The 21199-nt window shown below is 46.8% G+C and overlaps 2 protein-coding genes across 3 annotated transcripts in view; one reads left to right on the top strand and one right to left on the bottom strand.

The window, feature by feature from the left end:
• The first annotated feature begins 1366 nt into the window (after nucleotides 1–1366).
• On the top strand, nucleotides 1367–13469 carry KCTD10 (potassium channel tetramerization domain containing 10). 2 transcript variants are annotated; one of them, XM_009283843.2, is made up of 6 exons: nucleotides 1367–1575; nucleotides 6146–6315; nucleotides 7150–7239; nucleotides 7938–7990; nucleotides 8729–8924; nucleotides 9527–13469. In XM_009283843.2, exons 1-6 carry the CDS (start codon nucleotides 1368–1370, stop codon nucleotides 9743–9745), a joined length of 936 nt encoding a protein of 311 aa, XP_009282118.1. In that variant the 5' UTR covers nucleotide 1367; the 3' UTR covers nucleotides 9746–13469. The 2 variants fall into 2 exon arrangements, with proteins under 2 accessions (XP_009282118.1, XP_009282119.1); XM_009283844.2 differs by having other exon boundaries at nucleotides 7153–7239.
• The window catches only part of MYO1H (myosin IH), a 36426-nt gene continuing 28693 nt past the window's right edge, over nucleotides 13467–21199 (bottom strand). The window contains exons 24-32 of the mRNA XM_019473307.1: nucleotides 21016–21175; nucleotides 20039–20122; nucleotides 19513–19606; nucleotides 18581–18636; nucleotides 17909–18044; nucleotides 17284–17351; nucleotides 16784–16881; nucleotides 15686–15785; nucleotides 13467–14750 (exon numbers count right to left, since the gene is read on the bottom strand). Of these exons, the coding sequence (XP_019328852.1) occupies nucleotides 14727–14750; nucleotides 15686–15785; nucleotides 16784–16881; nucleotides 17284–17351; nucleotides 17909–18044; nucleotides 18581–18636; nucleotides 19513–19606; nucleotides 20039–20122; nucleotides 21016–21175 (820 nt within the window). The 3' untranslated portion in view covers nucleotides 13467–14726. The remainder of the gene's footprint in view (nucleotides 14751–15685; nucleotides 15786–16783; nucleotides 16882–17283; nucleotides 17352–17908; nucleotides 18045–18580; nucleotides 18637–19512; nucleotides 19607–20038; nucleotides 20123–21015; nucleotides 21176–21199) is intronic.

The raw sequence follows: 21199 nt of genomic DNA on the forward strand, positions 1-21199 counted from the left end.
GGTTGCGGGGTGTGGGGGTGGTCCAGCCCCCGAGATTGAGGTGCTTAGAGAGCGGGGAGCAGAGAGAGGAGTCCGGCTCCCAAAAGGTGGGGTGCCCGCGGTCTGGTTTTCATGTGTGCGGGGAGGGTCCGGTCCTCCCAGGCTGGCCCTTGGCCACGGGCTGGCATGGTTTGGGGAGGGCAGGCCTGAGGGGGCCCGGGGGGCAGCCCCGCGGCTCTGTGCCTTGCGGGTGGCAGGGTGCTGGGCTGCGGCCCGGTGCGCTGGGTCGTGCCACAACGCGGGATCGCGCTCTGGGAGCCCGGGCACGGTTCCTGGCCAAGAGGTGGGGGCGTTCAGCTGCTGGGGGGAGCCTGAGCGTGGGGCTGCACCCCGTGCCTTTGCACTCCAGAGAGCCCTGGGCAGGCCCCCGTGACAGAGGGAATGGTCCCCTCTGGCCACCTCTAGCCGTCCCCCTTCCTCACCTTGTGAAACGCAATCTGGACACGTAACTACATTTCTGAACTTGCGTTCAGATTTGCCATCTGATAGTTCTGCCTTTCATGACAGCGGAGCAAAAATCATTCAGTACAGTAGTCAGCCAGCGTGCTCTCAGAGTTGTAGGACCTGGGTCTGCCTGAGATGGCGGGGCGTTAATCATCCCATCCTGTCACGTTGTGAGGCAAAACAGTTAACCACAGGGACGCAGCTTGATTAAGGATTTATCGTTAGCGGCTCTCAGAGCATTTGCGGTGCTAAGATAACGTGTTCCTGTTACAGCGTGTGACCTTGTTAGCTGACCGGAGTCCACTTTGGGGACTGCGGGCAGTAGTGGGGGATGTTGGACACCGGGTTCTGGTGTGCTGAGAAATGTGGGAGTGCAGGGAAGAGGGTGGGAAGCTTGTGTGTGCTCTCTGTAGAGCCATGTATGCTTTAAGGAAAAAAAGCCTCAAGAAAGTCCGTGGATAGTCTGCATTTTAACACATACGAATCGTCTGCTCAGGCTCTGCGTATTGGGAATTGCCCAGTTACATACCAGATTATTCACCAAGTAAGAACTTAAGCTTTAGAAGTTGTGAAAGAAATGAACGCAGTTTTTGTGGGAAAGCACTGGCTTTCTCAGTGTAAAATGCTGCTCAGCTTTCACAGCGTTCTTCACTGGCTGAGTTGATTTATGTTCTTTCGCTGGTTTATGTCACTGTCAGCAAGAAGACAAAGTTAAACATCTAAAACATTTGAGAACTTTGCAAAGGGGCAGAGAGGAGCCGAGGCTGATAGTGCCCAGCACATCTATGACTACTTCTGTGTAAAATAACTGATGGTAACACAAAATTGGGTGTCATGCAGTGGAACTGCAGGTCTAACTGGTAACTCCTTGCTTGCAGGAAGAGATGTCGGGAGAAAGTGTGGTGAGCTCAGCAGTGCCGGCGGCTGCGACTCGTACTACCTCCTTCAAAGGGACTAGTCCGAGCTCCAAGTATGTCAAGCTGAACATTGGTGGTGCCCTCTACTACACCACCATGCAGACCCTGACCAAGCAGGACACCATGCTCAAAGCCATGTTCAGTGGCCGAATGGAAGTCCTCACGGACAGCGAAGGTAAGGGGCTGCTCCCCGCGTCCCTCGCACGGGCTTCCTTCCTCCTCAGGGGCTGGAGAAAAATATTAGAGAACAGAGAGGGACATCTAATCATAGGCCCAGATATTTCTACATTTTATTAGTGTTAAAACTCGTAGCTTATACAAGTGAGAAAAGATGTGGAACAAAAGACACGTATGACTTGGATAGTTGTCTAAACAACAGAAGGACAGTAAGAAGTCCCAAGGCTCCTGTCAGGCCCAGATAGCACAGGCTATCTTTTTCTTTTGAAATACTAATGCTAAAGCTCTTAAGCATATGGAAAATGGTGGGGATAGTGATTAAGAAACTATGAGTCAGGACTTGCGTATTTACTTTGAAGCTCAGAAGGCAGTTCCCTCATCTTGTTTCCTTACCTCAAATACAAGTATAAAATTTGCTCTGAAGATTGGGCGGGGGTTATGAGCTAAGAGCTGATTTTTTAAATGAAACTATTTTCTTGGGAGAGTACTGATTGTTGGCTTCACTAAAACAAAAGCAGTTGCAAAATCTTTAGAAAATTTGCTATCGTATTACTGACAGTAAAAGGAGAGAGCCACCAAACGGGGGTCTCCACGTGAAATGTGTCTGGAAAGAAGGAATATGCGGTATGTCAAGCTATAGTCTTCTAAAGGAGCAGCGCTCAAATACTTCACTTCCTTACCAGATACGTTGATTTTCTCTTCTGCTGAGATTCTTTAAAACATTTATGTTTAAATTAATAATATAGCTAAAATGTGTTTGTGATAACTGCAACTGGTAGCATAGTTTTATATCAGCATTCTCACATTGTGGGAGTGTCACAGAGTTTAACTGGAAGCACAGCTTTCTATTTATGTGCTGCCATTTTGCCCATAACTATGCTTATGGACTTGGATACCTTGCCTTTAACAATAGCTCCTGCATCACTGAGCCTAAAGGTTGAAAACACCTTTCTTGTGACTAGTTAATTATTTGAAAATTTTGTTTGAACTTGCTGACAGCATAGAAAATGTAATACATGGTTAGATGAATTGGACTTAGTTTTGAGTGCTTTAGAATAGTCTACATGTAGAGGTCATGTGGAACAAGTGATGGATTTAGTAAGGCTCTTGTGGTGAGCTTTCTTGAGATAGGAAGAAGTGGATTTGGAGGGAAAAAAATGTAAAAAATACAACCTAATTAGCTGAATATTCCTGTTTTAGCTAGAAGTCCTTACATTTAAGCTGGGGAAAAAAACGCTGCATTGTTCCGGGTGTTATACCGTGCCTTTTGCAAGTTTCAGCTGCTGTAAAGGGGTAACATTGGCGCTGCGGTTTGTGGGCTCCAGATCAAAGGGTCTCTGGGCTACCTGTCATGGGTCTGTGCAGGTTGCATAAAAAAGCCAGCCTGTGGGTCAAATTGAAAAAAACCTGTCAAATGGGAACCGGCACCCTTACTGGGCAGACTGGAGGGGTGTTCTAGTGGAAAGGTCGTGAACCAGTTCGCTGAAGACCCTTGCTGCTGAACTACAGGCAATTCCAAAAGTATCCTCCCGTCCCTCCCTAAAGCTGCTCTGTGTGTCACAAAATTTGATAATTCGAGACTTCTCAAGTCCTTCAGTTTGGAAATGGATGGGAAATTCCAAATTAATTCTGGGAGCCCACCCTGGCGTGGTCTCAGCGCTTCCTCCGGGCGTCCTGGGCAGGTACCGCGGGAGGGCTGGTACATCGCGTTCCCAAGGCTCGGAGTCCGTGTAAGTGCAGGTACTTTTCGCTGGAGAGCAGCTGACAGCATTACTGCTAATATGAGGGTAACTGGAGTTTAATCTGCTAAAGTATCATGCTTGAGACATAAAATCGCAAGTTTATTTTGCTGAGAATCCCGCAGCAGTGTCTGTGGGGGATTGTTCCATTTAGCCAGTTTGTGTTTTAATAGGAATTTGATACTTCCTGTGTGTTGTAACTGAGACACTCCCATTGCCGTAGTTCTTGCTTTATCTCCCCTTGCCTGGCGTGATGCTGGAAACTGGGACAATAGCATTAGAGCTGTTGAAGGAAACTCTTTTTATCTGAAAGTCTTCAAAATACTGCTAATTGGTCACACCCAAAATCTGGCACAAAACTAAGTGTTTCTTAGGAGAAGAAGCCAGACTTGTGGAGAAACTGGAAGGAGTAAGGTTTTTAAGCAGTCTGTGGAATGTGTCACACGGGGTCCTCCTCTTTGTTTAGATGCATTCTTCTGACCCCAGCACCATCTCCCCAGCTCTTTCTCAAAGCTTAACAATTACAACATGCTGCTAGTTGGGCTGTAGGAGGACAGACGGGAGTTCTCTGTTGGTGGGTGGCAGATGATTATTTTCGGCTTAGAAATTGTTCATGAACTGTAGCAAATCGGCATATTTTGAAAATTTTATTTTTATGGTAATGAGCTGATAGAAGGATGTGAGTTTTCCAGGTGCATCCATCTGTTTCCAATTTTCTCTTCTGCAGCGTGATTTTTTTCCTCACTCCCCACTGCCATTAACCAGTTGATCGAGATGCAAGTTTTTCATTCAGCTGCTAGTAAGACTGTCGAGCATCAGGCAGTCTTCAGTGCCAGGCTACTAATTTCATCTGTCAAGGCTTAGTCAGAAAATGTAGTCTGGTTTAGTTTGAGTTGTTTGGATGCTGTCCCTGAGACTTCTTGTAAAACAAAAGATTAATTTCCTAAAAGTCTAATGTGTGTACATACAGTTCATGGATTATGTATTCCTACCTCAGTAAATGGATCACAGGACATTTTTGTAACGCTGCTATTAAAAAATAGCTTTAAAAGACTATAGCTGAAACCCACTTCTTAGGCTCTGCAGAGCCGTGACTGAGTGGCAGCAGGGTCGCTTTCCTGTGAGTCATCTCGCTTTGGCTGTACGCTTGGCTGTTTGGTTAAAACAGAAGGTTTTTTGAAAGCTGTTTTAGCAGTCACTTGTATTTTGCAATGCTGCTTGAAATATTTTCTCATCCCCCCTCCACATGAAAGTGAGCCAGTTCTGCTTTGGTTTCGCCATCTGTAAACATAACGTTGCAGCAGATTTTTACAGCCTACAGAGGGAATCACAGCAGAGATGATAACAAAGAATTTGGGGGATTCTGCTCTCGGCCTGCCCTTTACCTCCCTATGTGTTGGTGTACTCTAGTAAACTCTGTCAACAGCTGCATTTCTGGAATATGGATGTCCTTGTTTATTACCACGTCTTGTGCTCTTCTCTTTAAAATGGGTGATCTTGCTTTACATACCTCTGCATTGACAAATGGGCTTTTTTCTGCTCTGGTTGGTTAGGTGTACTGTATTCATTAGCCTGGATCAGTCTTCTGTTCTTTGATTTCTCTGTCTCTAGTCCTTCTGCCTCCAGCTTTTTCGTTTGTTATTACAGTCTGTAAAATTACAATTGCGAGCATACATTGTGTTTTATGTAGACAGCGGGGTAACGAGGGAGATGGAAAGCCTGTAGTAAACTGCTGGAGAATGTCTCGGTTTTCCACAGAACAGCATGAAAGGGCTGTGTTCACTTTCCAAATTGAACCAAATGTTCAGACTTTACTAGTAATTCCATTCATGCAGAACATACAGGGTCTGCTTTAACCTACTTTCCTTATTTGTCCAAAATATGACTCCTTCCCCACAAGCGTTTCCTCGCTGCATTCCTGAGCTGCAGCCTGTAAGAGTGGCCATCTGTTCATTTATGGAAACTCGAGCCTCAACGTTGCCTAACAATTCTCAGGGTCCGGCCTGATTCAGGCAACAGACTGGCAACAAGAGGTGAAGCGCAGATCCTTTGATCGCCAGCTAACTGGAAAGCATTTCGGTTGTAGCTCTGTTTTCTTTTCTTCACACCGTTGTCAGTACATGGCAGCGCTGGTGAGCTCCAGGGCAGGGGCTGCACATTACATTCTGCTTACGCATGCTGTCACGTCATGTCTTTCAGCAGCTTAAGACATCGTGCTAATAACCACTTTGTTCTACCAAATTAATGCACTTTGGGAATATAGAGACTGAAACAGTGTTTGCGTGACGCTGCCAAAGTCTGTGCTGCCTTTCTCTTGCCGACCTTTTTGCACATCTGGAGATGGTGGATCACGGTGGGTCCCCGTGTTGTGTTCAGGTGCAACAACCTTTAGACAGTCACGTCTGGCTGGCTCTAGTAAGCTGTCTGTGAGAAACAACCACACATCTATGTAACAGGGCCCTAAGATAGAAGGCAAGAAGATAATAGAACGTGTCAGGGCTTCAGGAGTAGAGGAAGAACAGAGCTGGTTAGTTTGAGAATGAGAAGTATTCATTCTTCTGTTTCAGTTAATCATTTGTCAATAACTGGGGAACTATGAGAAACAAGTGAGCTTCCTACCTTACTCCCACATACTCTGCACTTGAAACGCAGAAGGAGACGATAAATTCCCTGTGTTTTCTGCTCCTCTGCTCACCAGCTCAAGCAAGGAACTGGAGTTAGTCTCTCTTGGCAGGAACCTGCTTGGTACAGCAGTCCCAGGCCAGTGTCAAGGCCTTTTGCCGCGTTTGCCTCTGCTTCTTCTGTACTGTGGTCTTCTTCTGTCCCTAGGCTGGATCCTGATTGACCGCTGTGGAAAGCATTTTGGGACAATACTGAACTACCTGCGTGACGGGGCTGTGCCGCTCCCTGAGAGCCGCAGGGAGATAGAAGAGTTGTTGGCTGAAGCAAAGTACTACCTGGTCCAGGGGCTGGTGGACGAGTGCCAAGCAGCCTTGCAGGTAGGTCGCAGAGCTAGGGAGGAGTCAGGTTACTCTGGCTGCAGTGAGGGGTCAGGAAGAGGAGGCTGCTCTGGGCAGAGCAAGATTTTCTGCTAGTTTCCACCTGGTGCCTTTTTGAGGCTGGGATGAAATTGAAATACTTCGTGTCATTGATCTGCTGGAGTCTGGTCACATCCAGAAAAACGTACCGAGTTGTTCTCAACATTTAGTGCTACCCAGTTACAGTGAGGGATAAACAGTTGCTCAGTTTCCCTCCGCTGGCTGCTGGGAGCATGCAAGGAGCAGCAGCCTGGCTCCTCTGCTGTGTTCTCCACTGCCGTCAGGGTCTTACATGCTGAAATGATCCATCATCAACGCAAGCTCTGTGACAGAAGTTAATACTTCCAGCATCAGCCAGAATGGGGTAGGTCCTTTGGCCAGACCAGAGCAGCTGCTTGTATCCGCAGTAGCCACAGGCTGCTGGGAGTCCCGTTTTGTTCTTTGTTTTCCTCTGGGGTGCTCATCTTAGGTTTGAAGCCACTCTTACTGGTGTCCTATTTGAGTGAAGCCACATTCCAGATCCTGTCATTTGAATAGGTACATAACATTCAGTCCCTGTGTTTGCAGAGTGGTAGAGAGTAGAAATGAACATCTCAGGTGGTCCCAGAGGAATGCTGCCCGGTAGCTGGAGTGCCAGCCTGGTTCAGAGCATGGACCAGAAATGGCCACTCAGTGCGGTGTAAGGACGGATTGCAGACTGAACTCTTCAGCACAGAATATGCAGGACCTTCCCAGTTAACAGGAGCGTGCCCTAAGGCCTATTTACATTCAGCTGCTGTTTGATTCTTGTTTCAGCAGAACAAAGATGCATATGAACCGTTCTGCAAGGTACCAGTCATCACATCTTCCAAAGAAGAGCAAAAACTTATAGCCACTTCTAACAAGGTAAGAGAGGCCAGTCTGTGCCGTGGCTTGGGAGGGTGCTGGCCTGCTGCCCCGGGCTTCCATGGGACCTTGACCAAGTATTCTTTAGAAAATGGTCTTTAGTTTTCAACAATGGCCTTACCCTAAAATACATGCACTTCAACTGCTGAGCTGCAAAGCACTGAAAATCTACAGCAGACTAAACATTTCTTCTGAATTAAAAGTCAAATGTTGCTCAGGCTGGGCCTGGCCACCTGTTTCTCCACATAAGGTATTAAAATAGAGGGCGTAGGCAGTAGCAGGCTGATCAAGCAGATCCTCAGGGCTATTAGATCTTCCATTTATTTGTCCACTCTGGTTATTAACAACAGATGCTTTCTTTAGCTAAAGTGAATCAATGACTCCTGCTTCTGGAAGCCTGCTCGCTGTGGCAGGTAGAGGGGAGGGTGCTGGTGATAACGATTAGCTTTGGCAAAAAGGCAGAGAGCGGGTGAGAACGGGTTATGGTCTAGTCACAGACGGGGTCAGAAGGGATTGCAGCCCCATTGCCAGCCCGTGCATGACAGTTTTGCAGCAGCAACAACAACAAAATCCCACTGGGCTTGGGCCTGATGGCGTCATATTGTATTGCAGCTTCTGTGCTGTGGGGTCTGGGACTGAGCTGAGATTCCAGCTCTTACTGCACTTCCTGTAACTGATCTGTGGTTTGTTTTTTACAGCCAGCAGTGAAGTTGCTATATAACAGAAGCAACAACAAATATTCCTACACCAGGTAAATGACTTCAGCTGGACTTCTTTGAAGTTTTTCACAGACTAAAATCCATGATAAGCATTTGCTTTTTCTTCACTCAGAACCAATGACAGATTGGTGCTGGCAGGCACTCAATTTTTTCCCAGTTAATTTCAAACTTTTGTCAGAAGGGAGCCTACTGTCATCAATGGAAGGCTAAGCATGTGCTACTTCTGTGCCAGAGGAGTTCCTCTAATACTTAGGTGGAGCTGGCAGAGACTCCTGGCCAGCTGCTGGCCTGCATTCCCCATGGGCTACAGCACATCAGTTGAATACAGGAAGCCTCCCATGGTGCAGTGGTCTCAATAAGTGGCAAAACCATCAAGTCTGGGACCTTGTCCCCCTTTCCTTATGTCTGTGTATGTTTCATGATACAACGCTGCTTCCATCCAGTTGGTGCTGAGCTTGAGCTTAGGAATGGTTTCATTTGGGTGATAGAATTTTGTACACAAATGAAATGGCCTTGGACAGTATTATTCACAGTACTGTTGATGTCGTATTACTGCTTCTTCAGCAGCAGGTTTTCTTGCTTGTACTAGTCAAATGAGTTATCCACTGCAGTCCTGGATACCGACTGTAACGCTACCTTGGTAGAGACACAGTAAGTCAAAGGAAACTGGGCGTATGGGCCTGTAAATGCTCACTGCCTGCACCCCCTTCCATTCTGTGTGCTGTCTTAATTACCCTAACGTGACTGCTGCCTTCCTTCATCTCTCACAGCAACTCTGATGACAACATGCTGAAGAACATTGAGCTATTCGATAAGCTGTCCTTGAGGTTTAATGGGAGAGTGCTCTTTATAAAAGATGTGATTGGAGATGAGATCTGCTGCTGGTCTTTTTACGGGCAGGGGCGGAAGATTGCCGAAGTCTGTTGCACTTCCATTGTTTATGCTACTGAGAAAAAACAGACAAAGGTACGAATAAATCCCTGAATGCTTCCAGCAACAGGCCCAGCTGCTGTCAGACTGGCATCCTGACATCTGTTCCATTTTGAACACTCCTTTCATTGTTTAGCGTCTCTATAGAATAATCAATGCCATTCAAAGTGGGAGCAGCACAGCGGAGCTCATCCTGTGGGTTCGTTAGGGCGGGGACTGCTTGGCTGTTTCACTTAACACAGGGCAATTGTGATACGCCATAATGCAAGCTCAGTCGAGTTCTTTATCTTTAGACAAACTTGCGCATTTAACCAAGTTTGGTTTACATCCCTATGTAAAGAGAGATCCTGCTGAGCCATGGTATGCCTTCCCCGTGCCTTCTTACCTTTCCCAGGAGAAATCTGTCTGAGCCTGCCCTGCGGGCAGGCCAGTTCTGAAAAAAACCCTGGTTGCTGGGTCTCAAAAGCTGAAAGCAAATAATGAAACAGAAACGATTGTGCTAGAGAGGATTTCTGTGGCTCGAGTGCAATTATGAAATTTTAAAAGCAAGAACTTATCAGGAATTAAAAATGAGGTAACCTGGTGCCTGCAGTGACTGGCAATAGGTGAGAGTGACCTTCTCTTTCTTGGGTGGGTAGGTGGAGTTCCCAGAAGCCCGCATTTACGAGGAGACACTGAACATTCTGCTGTACGAGTCCCAGGATGGGAGGGGACCCGACAATGCGCTCTTGGAAGCCACAGGAGGGGCAGCTGGCCGCTCCCATCACTTAGATGAAGATGAGGAGCGAGAGCGCATTGAACGCGTGCGAAGAATTCATATTAAACGTCCGGATGACAGGGCCCATCTGCATCAGTGAGCCGAGCGACAGCCGCAGACTGCGCAGCTCTGTCTGGAAGGTGCTGCCCTTCGTCTGATGGATTATCTGCAGCAGAGGACCAGGCGGTTTAACTTCTGTTCAGCAAAGTCTGTAAATTACGTTTTGTAACAAACTAGATTATTTGGGGTATTTAAATGCAGTAGTTCTAGGACAAGAATAAATAAGGTTACTGGGCATACGATAGATACTGTAAGGACCTATTGAGCATCTGGAGAAATGCCCTGAATTTGTAGCACTCGTCTTTGCTATTTTGTGGCTAGAGAGGAAGAGGGCTGGCTTCCTTTGGCTTTAGTAATTATCCTGCACTTTAAAAACAAAACAAAACAAAAAAACAAACACAAAAAATGGTCAGTCAGCTGTATACCTTCCCTCCAGGCACTCATTGACCCTGTCTCCTAGGCGTTCAGGCGTGGGAGAAATGCAGCGATCTAGACACACCAGAGCTACTGCAGAGCTCCCTTTCTCCCAGGCCTTGTAGGTGATAGGGTTGGTAGCTCAGAAATGCCCCGGCGTGACTCCCAGAGGGACAAATGACACGTGCTGACTAGATTCCTGTAGTGCTGGGGAGGGGCAGAGGGAGCCCTCTCGGAGCAGTGCGAGGGAGCAGCGGGAGCTGCTTGGGCTCGGCTTGCCGGGTGGCTGGCTGTGGCTCCCTACAGCCCTCGGGACCTGCTCCCCGAAGGGTTCAGTGGAGTTTCTACAGCACTGAACTGTGGAGACCCGCCCCTGCTTTATCCGTGCGGTTCAAGGGTGGAAGATGTCAAATTCCTCCAAAAGGAAAATCAGGAGCAAATTGTATGTGATTGATTGCTTTTCCTTAGGGTGGCGTTGCTACCAGTTAGCGCTTAGAACTTCTGTCTGACCCCAGGTCTCAGCTGGGGAGTTTATTTCCATCAGATCGCAGGTCAGTAAGCTGTGCTTTCTTTACTGCAGGTAAAGCAGTAGTCATCACAGGTCCAAACACTCCATGCCAGCCTAGCGTAGGTAGGAGGCCAGCAGCCGTCGTTCAGTTCTGTAACCAATACAGGAGCATTGTCTTGCTTTGAGCGAGGGCAACGCGAGTACCATGGGGAAGAGGAGTAGGCAGTGGCCCAGAGGCGGTTATTCCTTGTTTGACTTTATCCTGAGCATATTCCAAGTCTTTTCAGAAATGGCAGCTGTGTGTGAAAGGGCAGAGCTAAAATGTTGTGTAGAGAAGACCTACGTAGTCTAGTTTTCTAAGAGTACTTTTCTATTATAAATGAATATGTTATCTACCTCCTTGTCTCTTATTGCCTATTGTGGAGTCAAGTAACAATTATAGTGGAAGATCATGTATTATTCAATAGGACTGGATGCTAAAGGATAATGAGCAGAGCCACAGCTGTAACGGTTAGTGTAACAAATCCTGAGAGGGAGAGAAACCCAATGTAGGAAGTCTTAAACTTGCAATCAGGCAGCAGAGTACTTTGGCCTATTCTAGATTTTTTTGACCCTTCATCTGGAATATCTAGTGCTGGTCTTAATGGGCAGACATCTCATACAGAGCAGCAGCTCCATGTTCCTGTTCCTCAGTGAGGTGGTTATTTGTTTTTGCCTGACTTCCTGCTGCAAGGATTCCTGCTCCTGGCTCAGGGCTGTTAATGGCACGTTAACATTTTAAAAACCAAAGGTGTTGTCAGCATCACCAGCTACGTTACTCCAATACTTCTATTTCAAATAGCAGTTACATCTCAAACTATGTATAGCTTGTCCGTAGAGGCTAAAATAAAGCATTAGGCGTTTGCTCAGTGGTACAATTTTGGATCATCAAGTAAAGCTAAGAAGATTTCAAAGTTAGGCTGAGGTCATCTTTCTAGGAACCAAAGACTTTTCTAAGTTACAGACAGCTGGTGTCTAACTTCTTGTACCTGTCTCCTCTACTCTTTCTTCTTCAGCTACTGATTTATAAGAGCTCAACAGTAAACAGATATGTCAGTTATACCATAGTTTGGCAGCTTCAGCTATGTCCTGACAGTTACGGGCTTCTATTTTAAGCTGTACTTAGACGTGTTTGCAACACACTGGGTTTGTAGAAGTCCATAGTGCAGATTGTTGTTGTGAAGGACCCAGTGCCTCTCCCTTCTTACCTTCCACCCTCCCCAGCTTATCACATAAGGAAGGAAGGTCCTCTGAATTGCTCTGTTTCTCCAGCACTGTGTACTTTGACACTTACTGGCACGTTACGGGGCTGTTTATGGGTTTCTGAGCCCATAAGCTGTAACAGATCTACTGCCCTGGAAGGGGTCTAGACTCTGCACTATATAAAGCCATTCTGTCTAACGCCCATGCCTCAACAGTCCCACTGTGCTCCTGCTGGCCATCAGAGGGTGAAAAGGAAACACCAGCTGATTACTGTAGAATATGCTGATAGTCCTGCAGCAAACCCTGCTTGCTTCGTTAACACTAGAGAGCTGGCTCCCTCCTGTGAGATTCCTGTCGTTCTGTGCTGAACTACCTTCTTTCCCCATACAGTGCAGGGGCGACTCCAGCAACCCAGCACTGGCTGCTCAAACAAAATCCAGTTGCATCCTGTGGTGCAAGAGCAGGTTCAGCTCCAGGAGATGACATGTGTTGACACCAGTGCTAAGCACCTGACAGATGACATCTATGTGATTAACTTCTCTGTAAATAGATTCTTAACTGGCTTCAGGATTTCCTCTTTCAGGTTTTGCAGACTAAGTTCTTAAAAAACAGGGGATGATTATTTTTAATCTTTGTACAGCAGTTTATATAGCTATTGGTTTAGTAAGTCAGTCACTCCAGGAGAGTTTGAGTAAGTTTCAGTTTTGTTACTGCATTTACGGGCAGGCTCTGCCTTAATACACTCCTGACAACCCTCTGTGTGCTGTAGTTGTGTAGTAAAGATGTACTGCTGTCACATTAGAATGTCCTTTACCTACTGGCCACTTGTCCTTGGTCTGTGGAGAGAGACTTAGTTAATGCCATTGCACAAATGCTCTCAGCTCTTGAGCCTTTTTACTGTAAATGGTTTTGCCTCTACAGCTTTCAGGTGAAGATTGGGGTACAGGGCAGCTGGCCTGGTCAGAAGCAGCTCTTTAGATTATCTAGTACTACCTCGTACTAACGGGGAGTGCAGACCCGTCTGCTTTGATCCTCCAGCACCCCACAGCAGACACTAATAGTGACAGTACAGCAGAGTAGAGCTGACTAAAGTCTAACTTGTGGAAGTGATTTTGTCCATCAGCATAATGCAGAAAAGCTGGACTGAAGTCTGCAGCTTGTAACACAGTTAGGGCTGCACAGTAGAGGCAAGAGTGACCACCGGCCCCTGGCTTAAAGCTCCCTGACGGGGTGTTTACTCCCACCTATACCAGTGGAGCTGTAGCACCAAAGCAGCTGCTCCTGTATTTCCATGAGGCAGGTTTTGGATCCCACCCTGAGCTCCACCTGCTGCAGGACATCACCTGGTCAAAGCCTTGTAGAAGGCTCCAAGCTCCAGTCTTGCCTTAGAGCAAAGGGTAGGCAGAACCGAAATTTCAGTCTTAATGGAGTTGTTCCATTTCACGGACAATAGCAGCACATTCATCTGTTCTGTACAATCATTCCCTCCCACTTTATACTTATGCACAAAAAAGCTTAAGCTGGATTTCAGTGTATGGTTGATGTTTGCAATATGTATTTTTTTTTAAATATAACAATAAATTAGAAGATATTTCATATTTACATGTGAGTCGCTTTATTACTTGTTTGAAGCATGCTGTCCTCATGGTCCATGGAGCTGGAAGGAACTTTCAGGAAGAAATACCAGACATCATCCTCCCCCCGGCTGTTAGTTTTACCTCCTGGCACTGCTCATGGCAGAGGCACCAGCGATCTGGCTCTCGGGACTCTGCAGACCCCAGGATTTAAGGGCAGCAAGTCGAGGGTCTTCAAGCTGTAGTTTCAGCCTAGCCAAAGCAAGCTGGAGCAGGCGCTACACAAAATTTGCCTCAACGTGAGGCAGCAGAGTAAGCGCTATGAACAGAGAGCGGCAGTACAGCTGCAGCTTCCAGGCAGGAGGGAGCAGAGGGAATTCCTGCCTTCCACCCCTCTCCCCTTGTACCTGCCCCAATACACCTCAAGGGAACAGCAGTGCCTACCATGCTTTTGAGTGAGTAGGGTCCAGCTCCATAGGGAGAGATGAAGGTTCTTCAGGAGCAGGAGACCGGTTTCTTCTGAACTGGATTGCATCAAGCCAGCACATCCCTCTTTAAGAGGAGGCATTTTGGTCATCTTTTATGGTTTTGCCTCCACTGCGCCGTGCATAGCTGCTGCGCAGGGAGAACCAGACAGTGTTACTCTAAAAGCAAAAGATCTTCCCCCATGTCAGAGTAGACAAGAAAGCAGCTTACTGAGATTTCCAGATGAGCAGCTTCATACGCTGATGCGCCAAATAAAAATATCAGCACCAGCCCTACTGCTACATTTAACCATCTCTTCACATGCCAAAGGACTAGCTGCTGGTTTTAAAGGCTTTGCCAGTCTGCCTGAGAGAAAAGGTGTTTTCAGGCCAGAGGTAACTTCATTGATCTGCACTTGATGCAGTTCTGGTGAGTCATGACTCAAAGTACAGCTAGAGAAGCCTTTTTGCTTCTATCTTAATCCTTCCTGACTGGTCAGCGCTCTCAGCTCTTACCGAGTGCACAGAGACGGACATTTTACAGGTGGAACTGCAACTTTTGGTTTAAACATTTCCCTGTGACTGTGTTACGAGCATCTATGCTCACTGGAATGGTACAGCAACATAATGGAATTTATTTAGCAGAGCTGAATAGTTTTAAGCTATAAAAAAAGAGCCTAAAAGATGCAAGCAAACTCTCAAATCACAGCAGCCCTGTGGCATCAAAGATTCCAGGGGAGATGCGAGTGCTGGTCTCATCCTGCAGGCTCCTTTCCGTTCCTAGCCAAGACAGCGACCAGGAACAGGAACTGTTTCTCATCAAGACTTTGCCTGAGTTGACACCTAGGACAAGAAGAGGAAGGAGTCATTAAATCAAGTACAAATGTTATGTCCTTGAGGTGTCCTGGCTGTAGGAAAAGAGGTTGATGTTGTTTCTGTTTAACAATTGACATGTAGAGACAACTCCCTTCGTCTCGGGACTGCAAGGACAGCTAACCAGTGCCCCAAGGGTATTACACCTCAGCAGGCAATTCTTCCTTGGAGCTGTCCGCTAACAGTACCAAACACGCTAGGCTCACCGGTGAAGCAGCAGAGACCCACATCTTTCCTTGTTCCTCCAGCCACACTTGCCATTGACTGCCTTGCAGCTGTGAGCTGATGGAGGCAGGTTTAGCACACCTCCCTGCCTGACCACGAGCAAGGACAGAAGCAAAGCTCCCCCGTTTTCCATAGCTGTATACAGAGCCAGAATTCTTTCTCCCTTCAGCGGCAGTTCTGCCAAGACTGCCACTGGGTCAGACAGAGCCTTCCTTCTCAGATAACCTGCTTGGGTGAAAAGAAATGCTTTCCCTCCGTCCCCCAACCGATTTCAGAAATAACCTGGTTGAAGGAGACAACAAGAGGTGGCAAGCTTCACCTGAGTCCTCATTTTGCAGGTGCACATTGAATTTGGGCTCAGGCTAAATTCTCTAAATGACGAAGCCAGGAGAGAGCCTTGCTCCCTCTCCCCATGCTAGCTTGAGAGAGCAAGTAGCAGCAACGATTCATGTGCAAGGTGCAACTCCCAACAAAGTGATGACAATCTATTATGCCTTATCTTACGTAGGTAGCTACTGACTAGGTAGTTACGTCATGCACCTCTCTGCTCTGTAAGAGGAATCAAGTCCTTCTGAACCATACAAAGGGCCCTTGCTAGAACTTAGCTGTGCTCTCTACAGGGGTTGAGCATCAAAGGAGAAAGCACAAGTCATATTTCCAGTGCTTAGATGAGGCCTTACCACTGTTAGTTGTCCATTTTTGGCTTTAAAGACCTGAGGCTCCTGCCCAACGGTAAACACCATTGTCCCTTCCTTCCCAGAGCCAATGCGAAACTGAAGACTGCAAATACAGACAGAATTACTCATTAGATGCTTTCCTCGCAATAGGCTTTACTCTAAGCCCCCCTTATTTCTGTTCCCTTGGCAAATCTTGTTAGATTAGAAGATCAGAGCCCTCCAGCTTAGGTAAATTTCCTAAACAATTGCATTATACCACACAAGCCAGAAGGGTTTGATGAATGGAGCATGCTTGCCCGGTCTGGGCATTTGAATTTTCCTGGTGCAATTAAGCACTAGAAGATAAGCAGATCTGACCTGGAGAAAACCACTGAACACACAGAATCTAATTACAATTGAAATGCAAAGGCCAGAGAGAAAAGCTGGAGCAGAAGTACAGGTTTCATATGCCAGTTTCAATTCATGTAGAGATTTGAGAGACAGACTGCATCCACCTGCCATTAGCTTGGTGGCGTGACTGAAAATGTTCCTGTGCTCAGCAATCACATTTCAGGGCCTTCTCAATCTTTTAGGGAGAGGAGCATTTATCCTGAAGTGACCCACAGGCTCAGCCCAGCAGGCTTTCCTCAGAGCTGGTGCTAATGAGATCCGTTGTGAAACCACTAAACCCACAACCTCATGCCCAGGTCACATCAGCAGAAGCCTGAAAAACGTGGTTATAGGTGACTGTACTTTAAAAACGAGTTTGGGTTTTAAGCAGATGGATCATGGGCAGGTCTTAGAGCAGAGCAGCACACCTAGCAAGGTGCAACCACAGCCATCATGGAAGCAAGCCTCATTAGCGTGGGAAATAGGTTGTAATGATTTTTAATATATTTTCTCGTTCCCGTGCATCCCATCTTGTTTCCCCTGTGCCTATGAAAGGAAGCCATGAAAACAACTGTGCTACTGCACGACAGCCCTCTAATCATTTTAGGGCACTGTCTGCTGGGGTGATGTTAATAGTTTTGACTTACGTAGTCCAGGCCTAAAAGTTTTTGAAGCAGGTTCTTCCATAAAATACAGCCTGCACAATACTACCCATTCAACTTCCTTCCTTACCTTCCCTGCACAACTTTAACGAGGTTTTGTTTATTGGCCAGCATGCAGAGTTTAGTGATCATCTCAAAGATATGCTCACACTGAAGTATCACATCTCCCTGGAAACAAAAGAGAGGCAGAGTGTCACCTGGCGTCACCCCAGCACATAAGCCACACAGCAGTCGTGCATTCAGAGAAACTCCTTCCTAATGCCAGAGGAGCAACTGCTGTGCAGAAGGGACCGATAACTACACAGCAATTAAAAGAGTCGTGTAAAAGTTTGGTTTGTTAAACAGCCTTTCCAGGGACTATTGAGGATTTATAGTGACTTTGGCTCTAAAAAAAAGGAAAGTGAAAGCTTTCATGGTGAGACAGCAAGAATGTAAAGGTCTAGCTGATTACAAGAATTACTAAACATCAGTAATTGTGTAATCCCAGTATTTCATAGGAAAGTATTAGAACTGTCAGCTACAAGACCTTACCAACCACAAGCTCACAGTAGCTACATTTCTGTTTTCTACCTTCTGTTTGTTGTCCTCGGGAACATGAATGACTACAATCCCATCGCTCAGGTTACTGGTGGAAATACCTTCAAAAGAAATCCAAGAATTAGAGGAAAAACTACCAAAGACGGTTCCACACCACCATTATCTTCCCAGTTTTCAAAACACCTTCTGAAGATCACTTTCTCTGTCATGCACTTGTCCATAACACATTTCCAACAGTGGTTATTTAAACACGGTGCATTAGTCGTTTGCTCCATACCTTTCCATGCTACCTTTGTTTTGGTAAGGGAAGAGGGAGAAAGTATATATTCTACCCCTGGACTGTAGTTCAGACAATGGCAGGATTAAAAAAATACCTACGAAGTGGGGTAGGAAAGCTTTTTTTTAATCTACTCTTTCAGCAGAAAGTGATGTCCTCCTGCATTTAAGTATTTCAGAGAACTGTGTCCTCTTACTCATGATTTATACTTCAAGGAACTGCACGCTGACACACAGACCCTTTATCCATCCCCCAGGAAAAAGCGTTCTCAGGTGGATCATTGCTTCAAATATCTTTGAAAGACCAAGTTTCAGAAGTTCATCTTTCCACCCCCAGGTTCACTGGCAGAAAGGGAAGCCCCACACTGACTTCCACCATTACCTTTCAGAGTGGCGTAGTCTATTTTCTGCTTGATCTTGGCCATTTCCACCACATATGCTGAGGACTGGGTCAGAACAAGTAGTCGGTCTCGTGCTTTGAACCCGTTCCTGTCATATTTTATCACGGGGGTCACATACTGAAAACAACGAGTTGGTATCAGCATTTCTCACTACCGCAGGGTCCTGTGCTGGAAGCAGTTCAGCAAGGAGCAGCACCGCACTGCAGAGCTGCGGATCCCAGCTCACAACAGCTGCTGCCAACCTCTGCTTATAATCATCTCGGTTTTTTATACTTGGAAATTCAGATGGCAGAATCACGCTTTGAGAAAGACGGTTTACCTGTGCCCTCTATGCCATAACCATGGAAGTGCAGTGCTCACACCTGCACTTCTCCTGCCCATTACAGCCCAAACAGGGTTAACGATGCTTTTTAGGATTTTATTAAAAGTAATCTTAATTTTTTTTTTGTCTAGGTGAATTTTGAGACCCATCTCCAATTTAGAAGCAAGGAAATAGTTGCTACACTGCTCTTCAGCAGCCTGCCCTGCCACATAGGCATGGCTGCAAGACAGCCTCAGACATCATGGATCACCCAGTCTGCATGACGAGCCAGCTCCAGGACTCCAACACAGCTGGTTCAAGGGCTGCTGAGCTCCAGCTGTCCTTCCCTTACCTTGATCTTCTCACCTTGGATGAGCTGCAGTACTTTGGGGTTTATATCATTCTCTTCTGAGGAGCAAACCAGAAAGACAAACTGAGTGTAGGCGACAGACAGCCACCACTCCCACCAGCAAGACACCAGAGAGCTGCATTAATTGTCTTCATCCCTTTAGTCCTTGTCCCCTTGGTACACTCCCTTCTAAACTGAGGGTGTTCACTTCCAGCTACTCCTAAACCTGTTTCAGTGATTCTTCCTGCCTGACAAGTAATTCACACTGGGAGTTACTGGCTGTTCTTGGTTCAGGCCCTGGCACAGAAGGACTTCTGCCGAGCACCACCCAGAGCATTCTTCCTTCTGCACAGTGCTCCAGCTGAAGCTCTCTGGGAGCTTCCAATAACGACCCCAGCATCTCACCTACCCACCACTGCTACCACACCCTACCCAGTCTCCCAGATCCCTCGCCCTGCCACTGCACTACTGGGGCTTTCTTCTCATGCCTTTTATATGCTTAACACCGACTACATGGATTCCCAAGATTCACATCTCTCCTCCCCAGCAGCTCCAGTCCTTGGGACTGGATCCCCACAGCTGGCGATGCTGCACTGCAACATCCACGCTCACCCTCCCATCTCTATCCAGAACAGGGAGGGTGGGTCCCGATCCATCCCAGCCCACAGGGAATTTTGCTTGGGTTTGTAGCCATCTGTCCCAAGAGGGATTCCAGGTACCCCCAGCTTGAGAGCAGAGTCTGGCAGATTAATTAGCTTAGTGTCACTAGACATGACAGAGGAAGGGAACTCAAATGGTAGGGCCCAAGCACAGCAGGGGATGCTGTCTCTGTCAGATGGGAATTTCTCTTAGAAACTGAGTCTGTTTTGTCAAACAGAATTTTCCTGAGCAAGGAGCACGTGGCTGAGTCCTTCAGGGGTTTGTTGAGTACTCACTTAGTCGGGTGTCCATGAAAGGCTGGTTTATGCTCTGCAGGTAGCCCTCCTTCTTCCCTCTGAAAACAGCACTTGCTACCACTTTTTGCTGTAACTGTTTTGAGAAGGAACAGCCTTTACCCTCTTAGAGTTTTTCCATCAGTAACATCAGCAGTTATAACGTAGGCATCGTTACTGCACAATATCATCCTTTTACTCATGCAGTATCTACCCAACTCATGCTGCATTTCTTTCAACATCTTTAGGTTATTCCTGTATTACACCAAATAAAGGGGTAGGAGGGGCTGAACAGTCCTACAGATCTTTTCTTATTTATGGATCTATCCTAATTATGGCATTAAAACTGCACTTATAAGATTGAGACCCATGCACCTGTAGGAGCACAGGCTCAGGAACATTTGTTCAGCGGAAGAAGCAGTGGTGTGTCAGAAGGTGCAGTTTGCATTTCATATGGTTCACAGAGAGCAGATATCACACATGCATGGTGTGTTTTAACTCACACATTTACATTCCACATATTAGTTACCTGCACTTTCTTCTCAGCAGTAAAACCTTGGCAGTATTTCCTTACTAGGTTCCTAATGCAGATTTTCTGTAGCATCTCAGACATCTACATGAAGAAAAAAAGAAAAAGAAAAAAAGTAGTGAAGTTGTGCAAACAACTCCTGCTGCAGTCCTAGCAAATACCTTTAACATTTAGTCACAACTCATTTGAGCTCCCCCAGCCCAGAGACCCACCTACCAAAGAGCTTTGCTACCAGAGAAGGGTTAATGCCCAGCAGCAGCTGACGAACGCAGAACACCAAGCGTCTGAGTCATTGCTAGAGTTACTAAAAGCAGCAAACCCCATCTGTCACCCCCAGACGAGACTGCGGCACCACACACGCAGCATACCATTAGCCTTGCTCTTCACCTTACCTTCTGTCCGAGCTTTCTAATTTACTGGGCCCACCTCACCCACCGAGCACTGGCCACAGCCGGCGTGAGAGTGATGTGCTCTGGTCCCGAGCCAGGCTACGGGCAGGATCAGAGGGGCCATACCAAATGTCAGCAGCTGTTTCTGAATGAGAGTTCTGCTGGTAGCAATTAGAGTTTGTCCGATTCATGCACTGAGGCTGCCTGTCCTGCCAAAGCCCAAACAAGATGAAAGGCTTCAAGTCTACCTGTGCTGCAAGCTTAAAACAAATTGCGGGATTAACTTTGTCTTTAATAGGGTTCATGAGTTCGCTTTTCTGTCAGTGCATCTTCCTTGCTATTCCTTAAAACAAGAGCACCAAGCTACCTCCTTTCCCTTGGGAACTTAAACAGCAGCACCATTCCTCCCACTCCCACCCTCCCCCAAATACAGAGGATCTCAGGGTCTTCCAAAGGCTCTGCCGTCATGCCTGAACAGAGGACAAGCCAGCAGGAGGCCACTGCTCTTTTCCTACATGAAGTGTGCACACCCGTGACCACAGAACAGAAGCCATCTTCACCTCTCCCGAAGCCTGCAGCAATCCTCACCTCTTCCAGGATGGAAGGAGGTTGAAGCCAGCTCTTGTCCAAGACATTTTTCGGAACGTGGTCTCTGAGCTTCATCAAATAGTTGTACTGCACAAGCTGCACAAATTCAGTGTTCTCTGGACAAAGGGGTTTCTTCCGATTGATGAAGCCATTTATGAATCTACAGAAGATATCCAAACCAGAA

Source organism: Aptenodytes forsteri, unplaced genomic scaffold, assembly GCF_000699145.1.
Source record: "Aptenodytes forsteri isolate BGI_AS27 unplaced genomic scaffold, ASM69914v1 Scaffold118, whole genome shotgun sequence".
NCBI classification, from domain to species: domain Eukaryota; kingdom Metazoa; phylum Chordata; class Aves; order Sphenisciformes; family Spheniscidae; genus Aptenodytes; species Aptenodytes forsteri.

Excerpts from the sequence above, each read along its gene's own strand:
- KCTD10 (XM_009283843.2), top strand. The coding sequence starts at position 1,368 with ATGTCGGGAGAAAGTGTGGTGAGCTCAGCAGTGCCGGCGGCTGCGACT. Across the intron at positions 6,316-7,149 it reads AGTGCCAAGCAGCCTTGCAG|CAGAACAAAGATGCATATGA; the intron begins GTAGGTCGCAGA and ends TTCTTGTTTCAG. Across the intron at positions 7,991-8,728 it reads AACAAATATTCCTACACCAG|CAACTCTGATGACAACATGC; the intron begins GTAAATGACTTC and ends CATCTCTCACAG.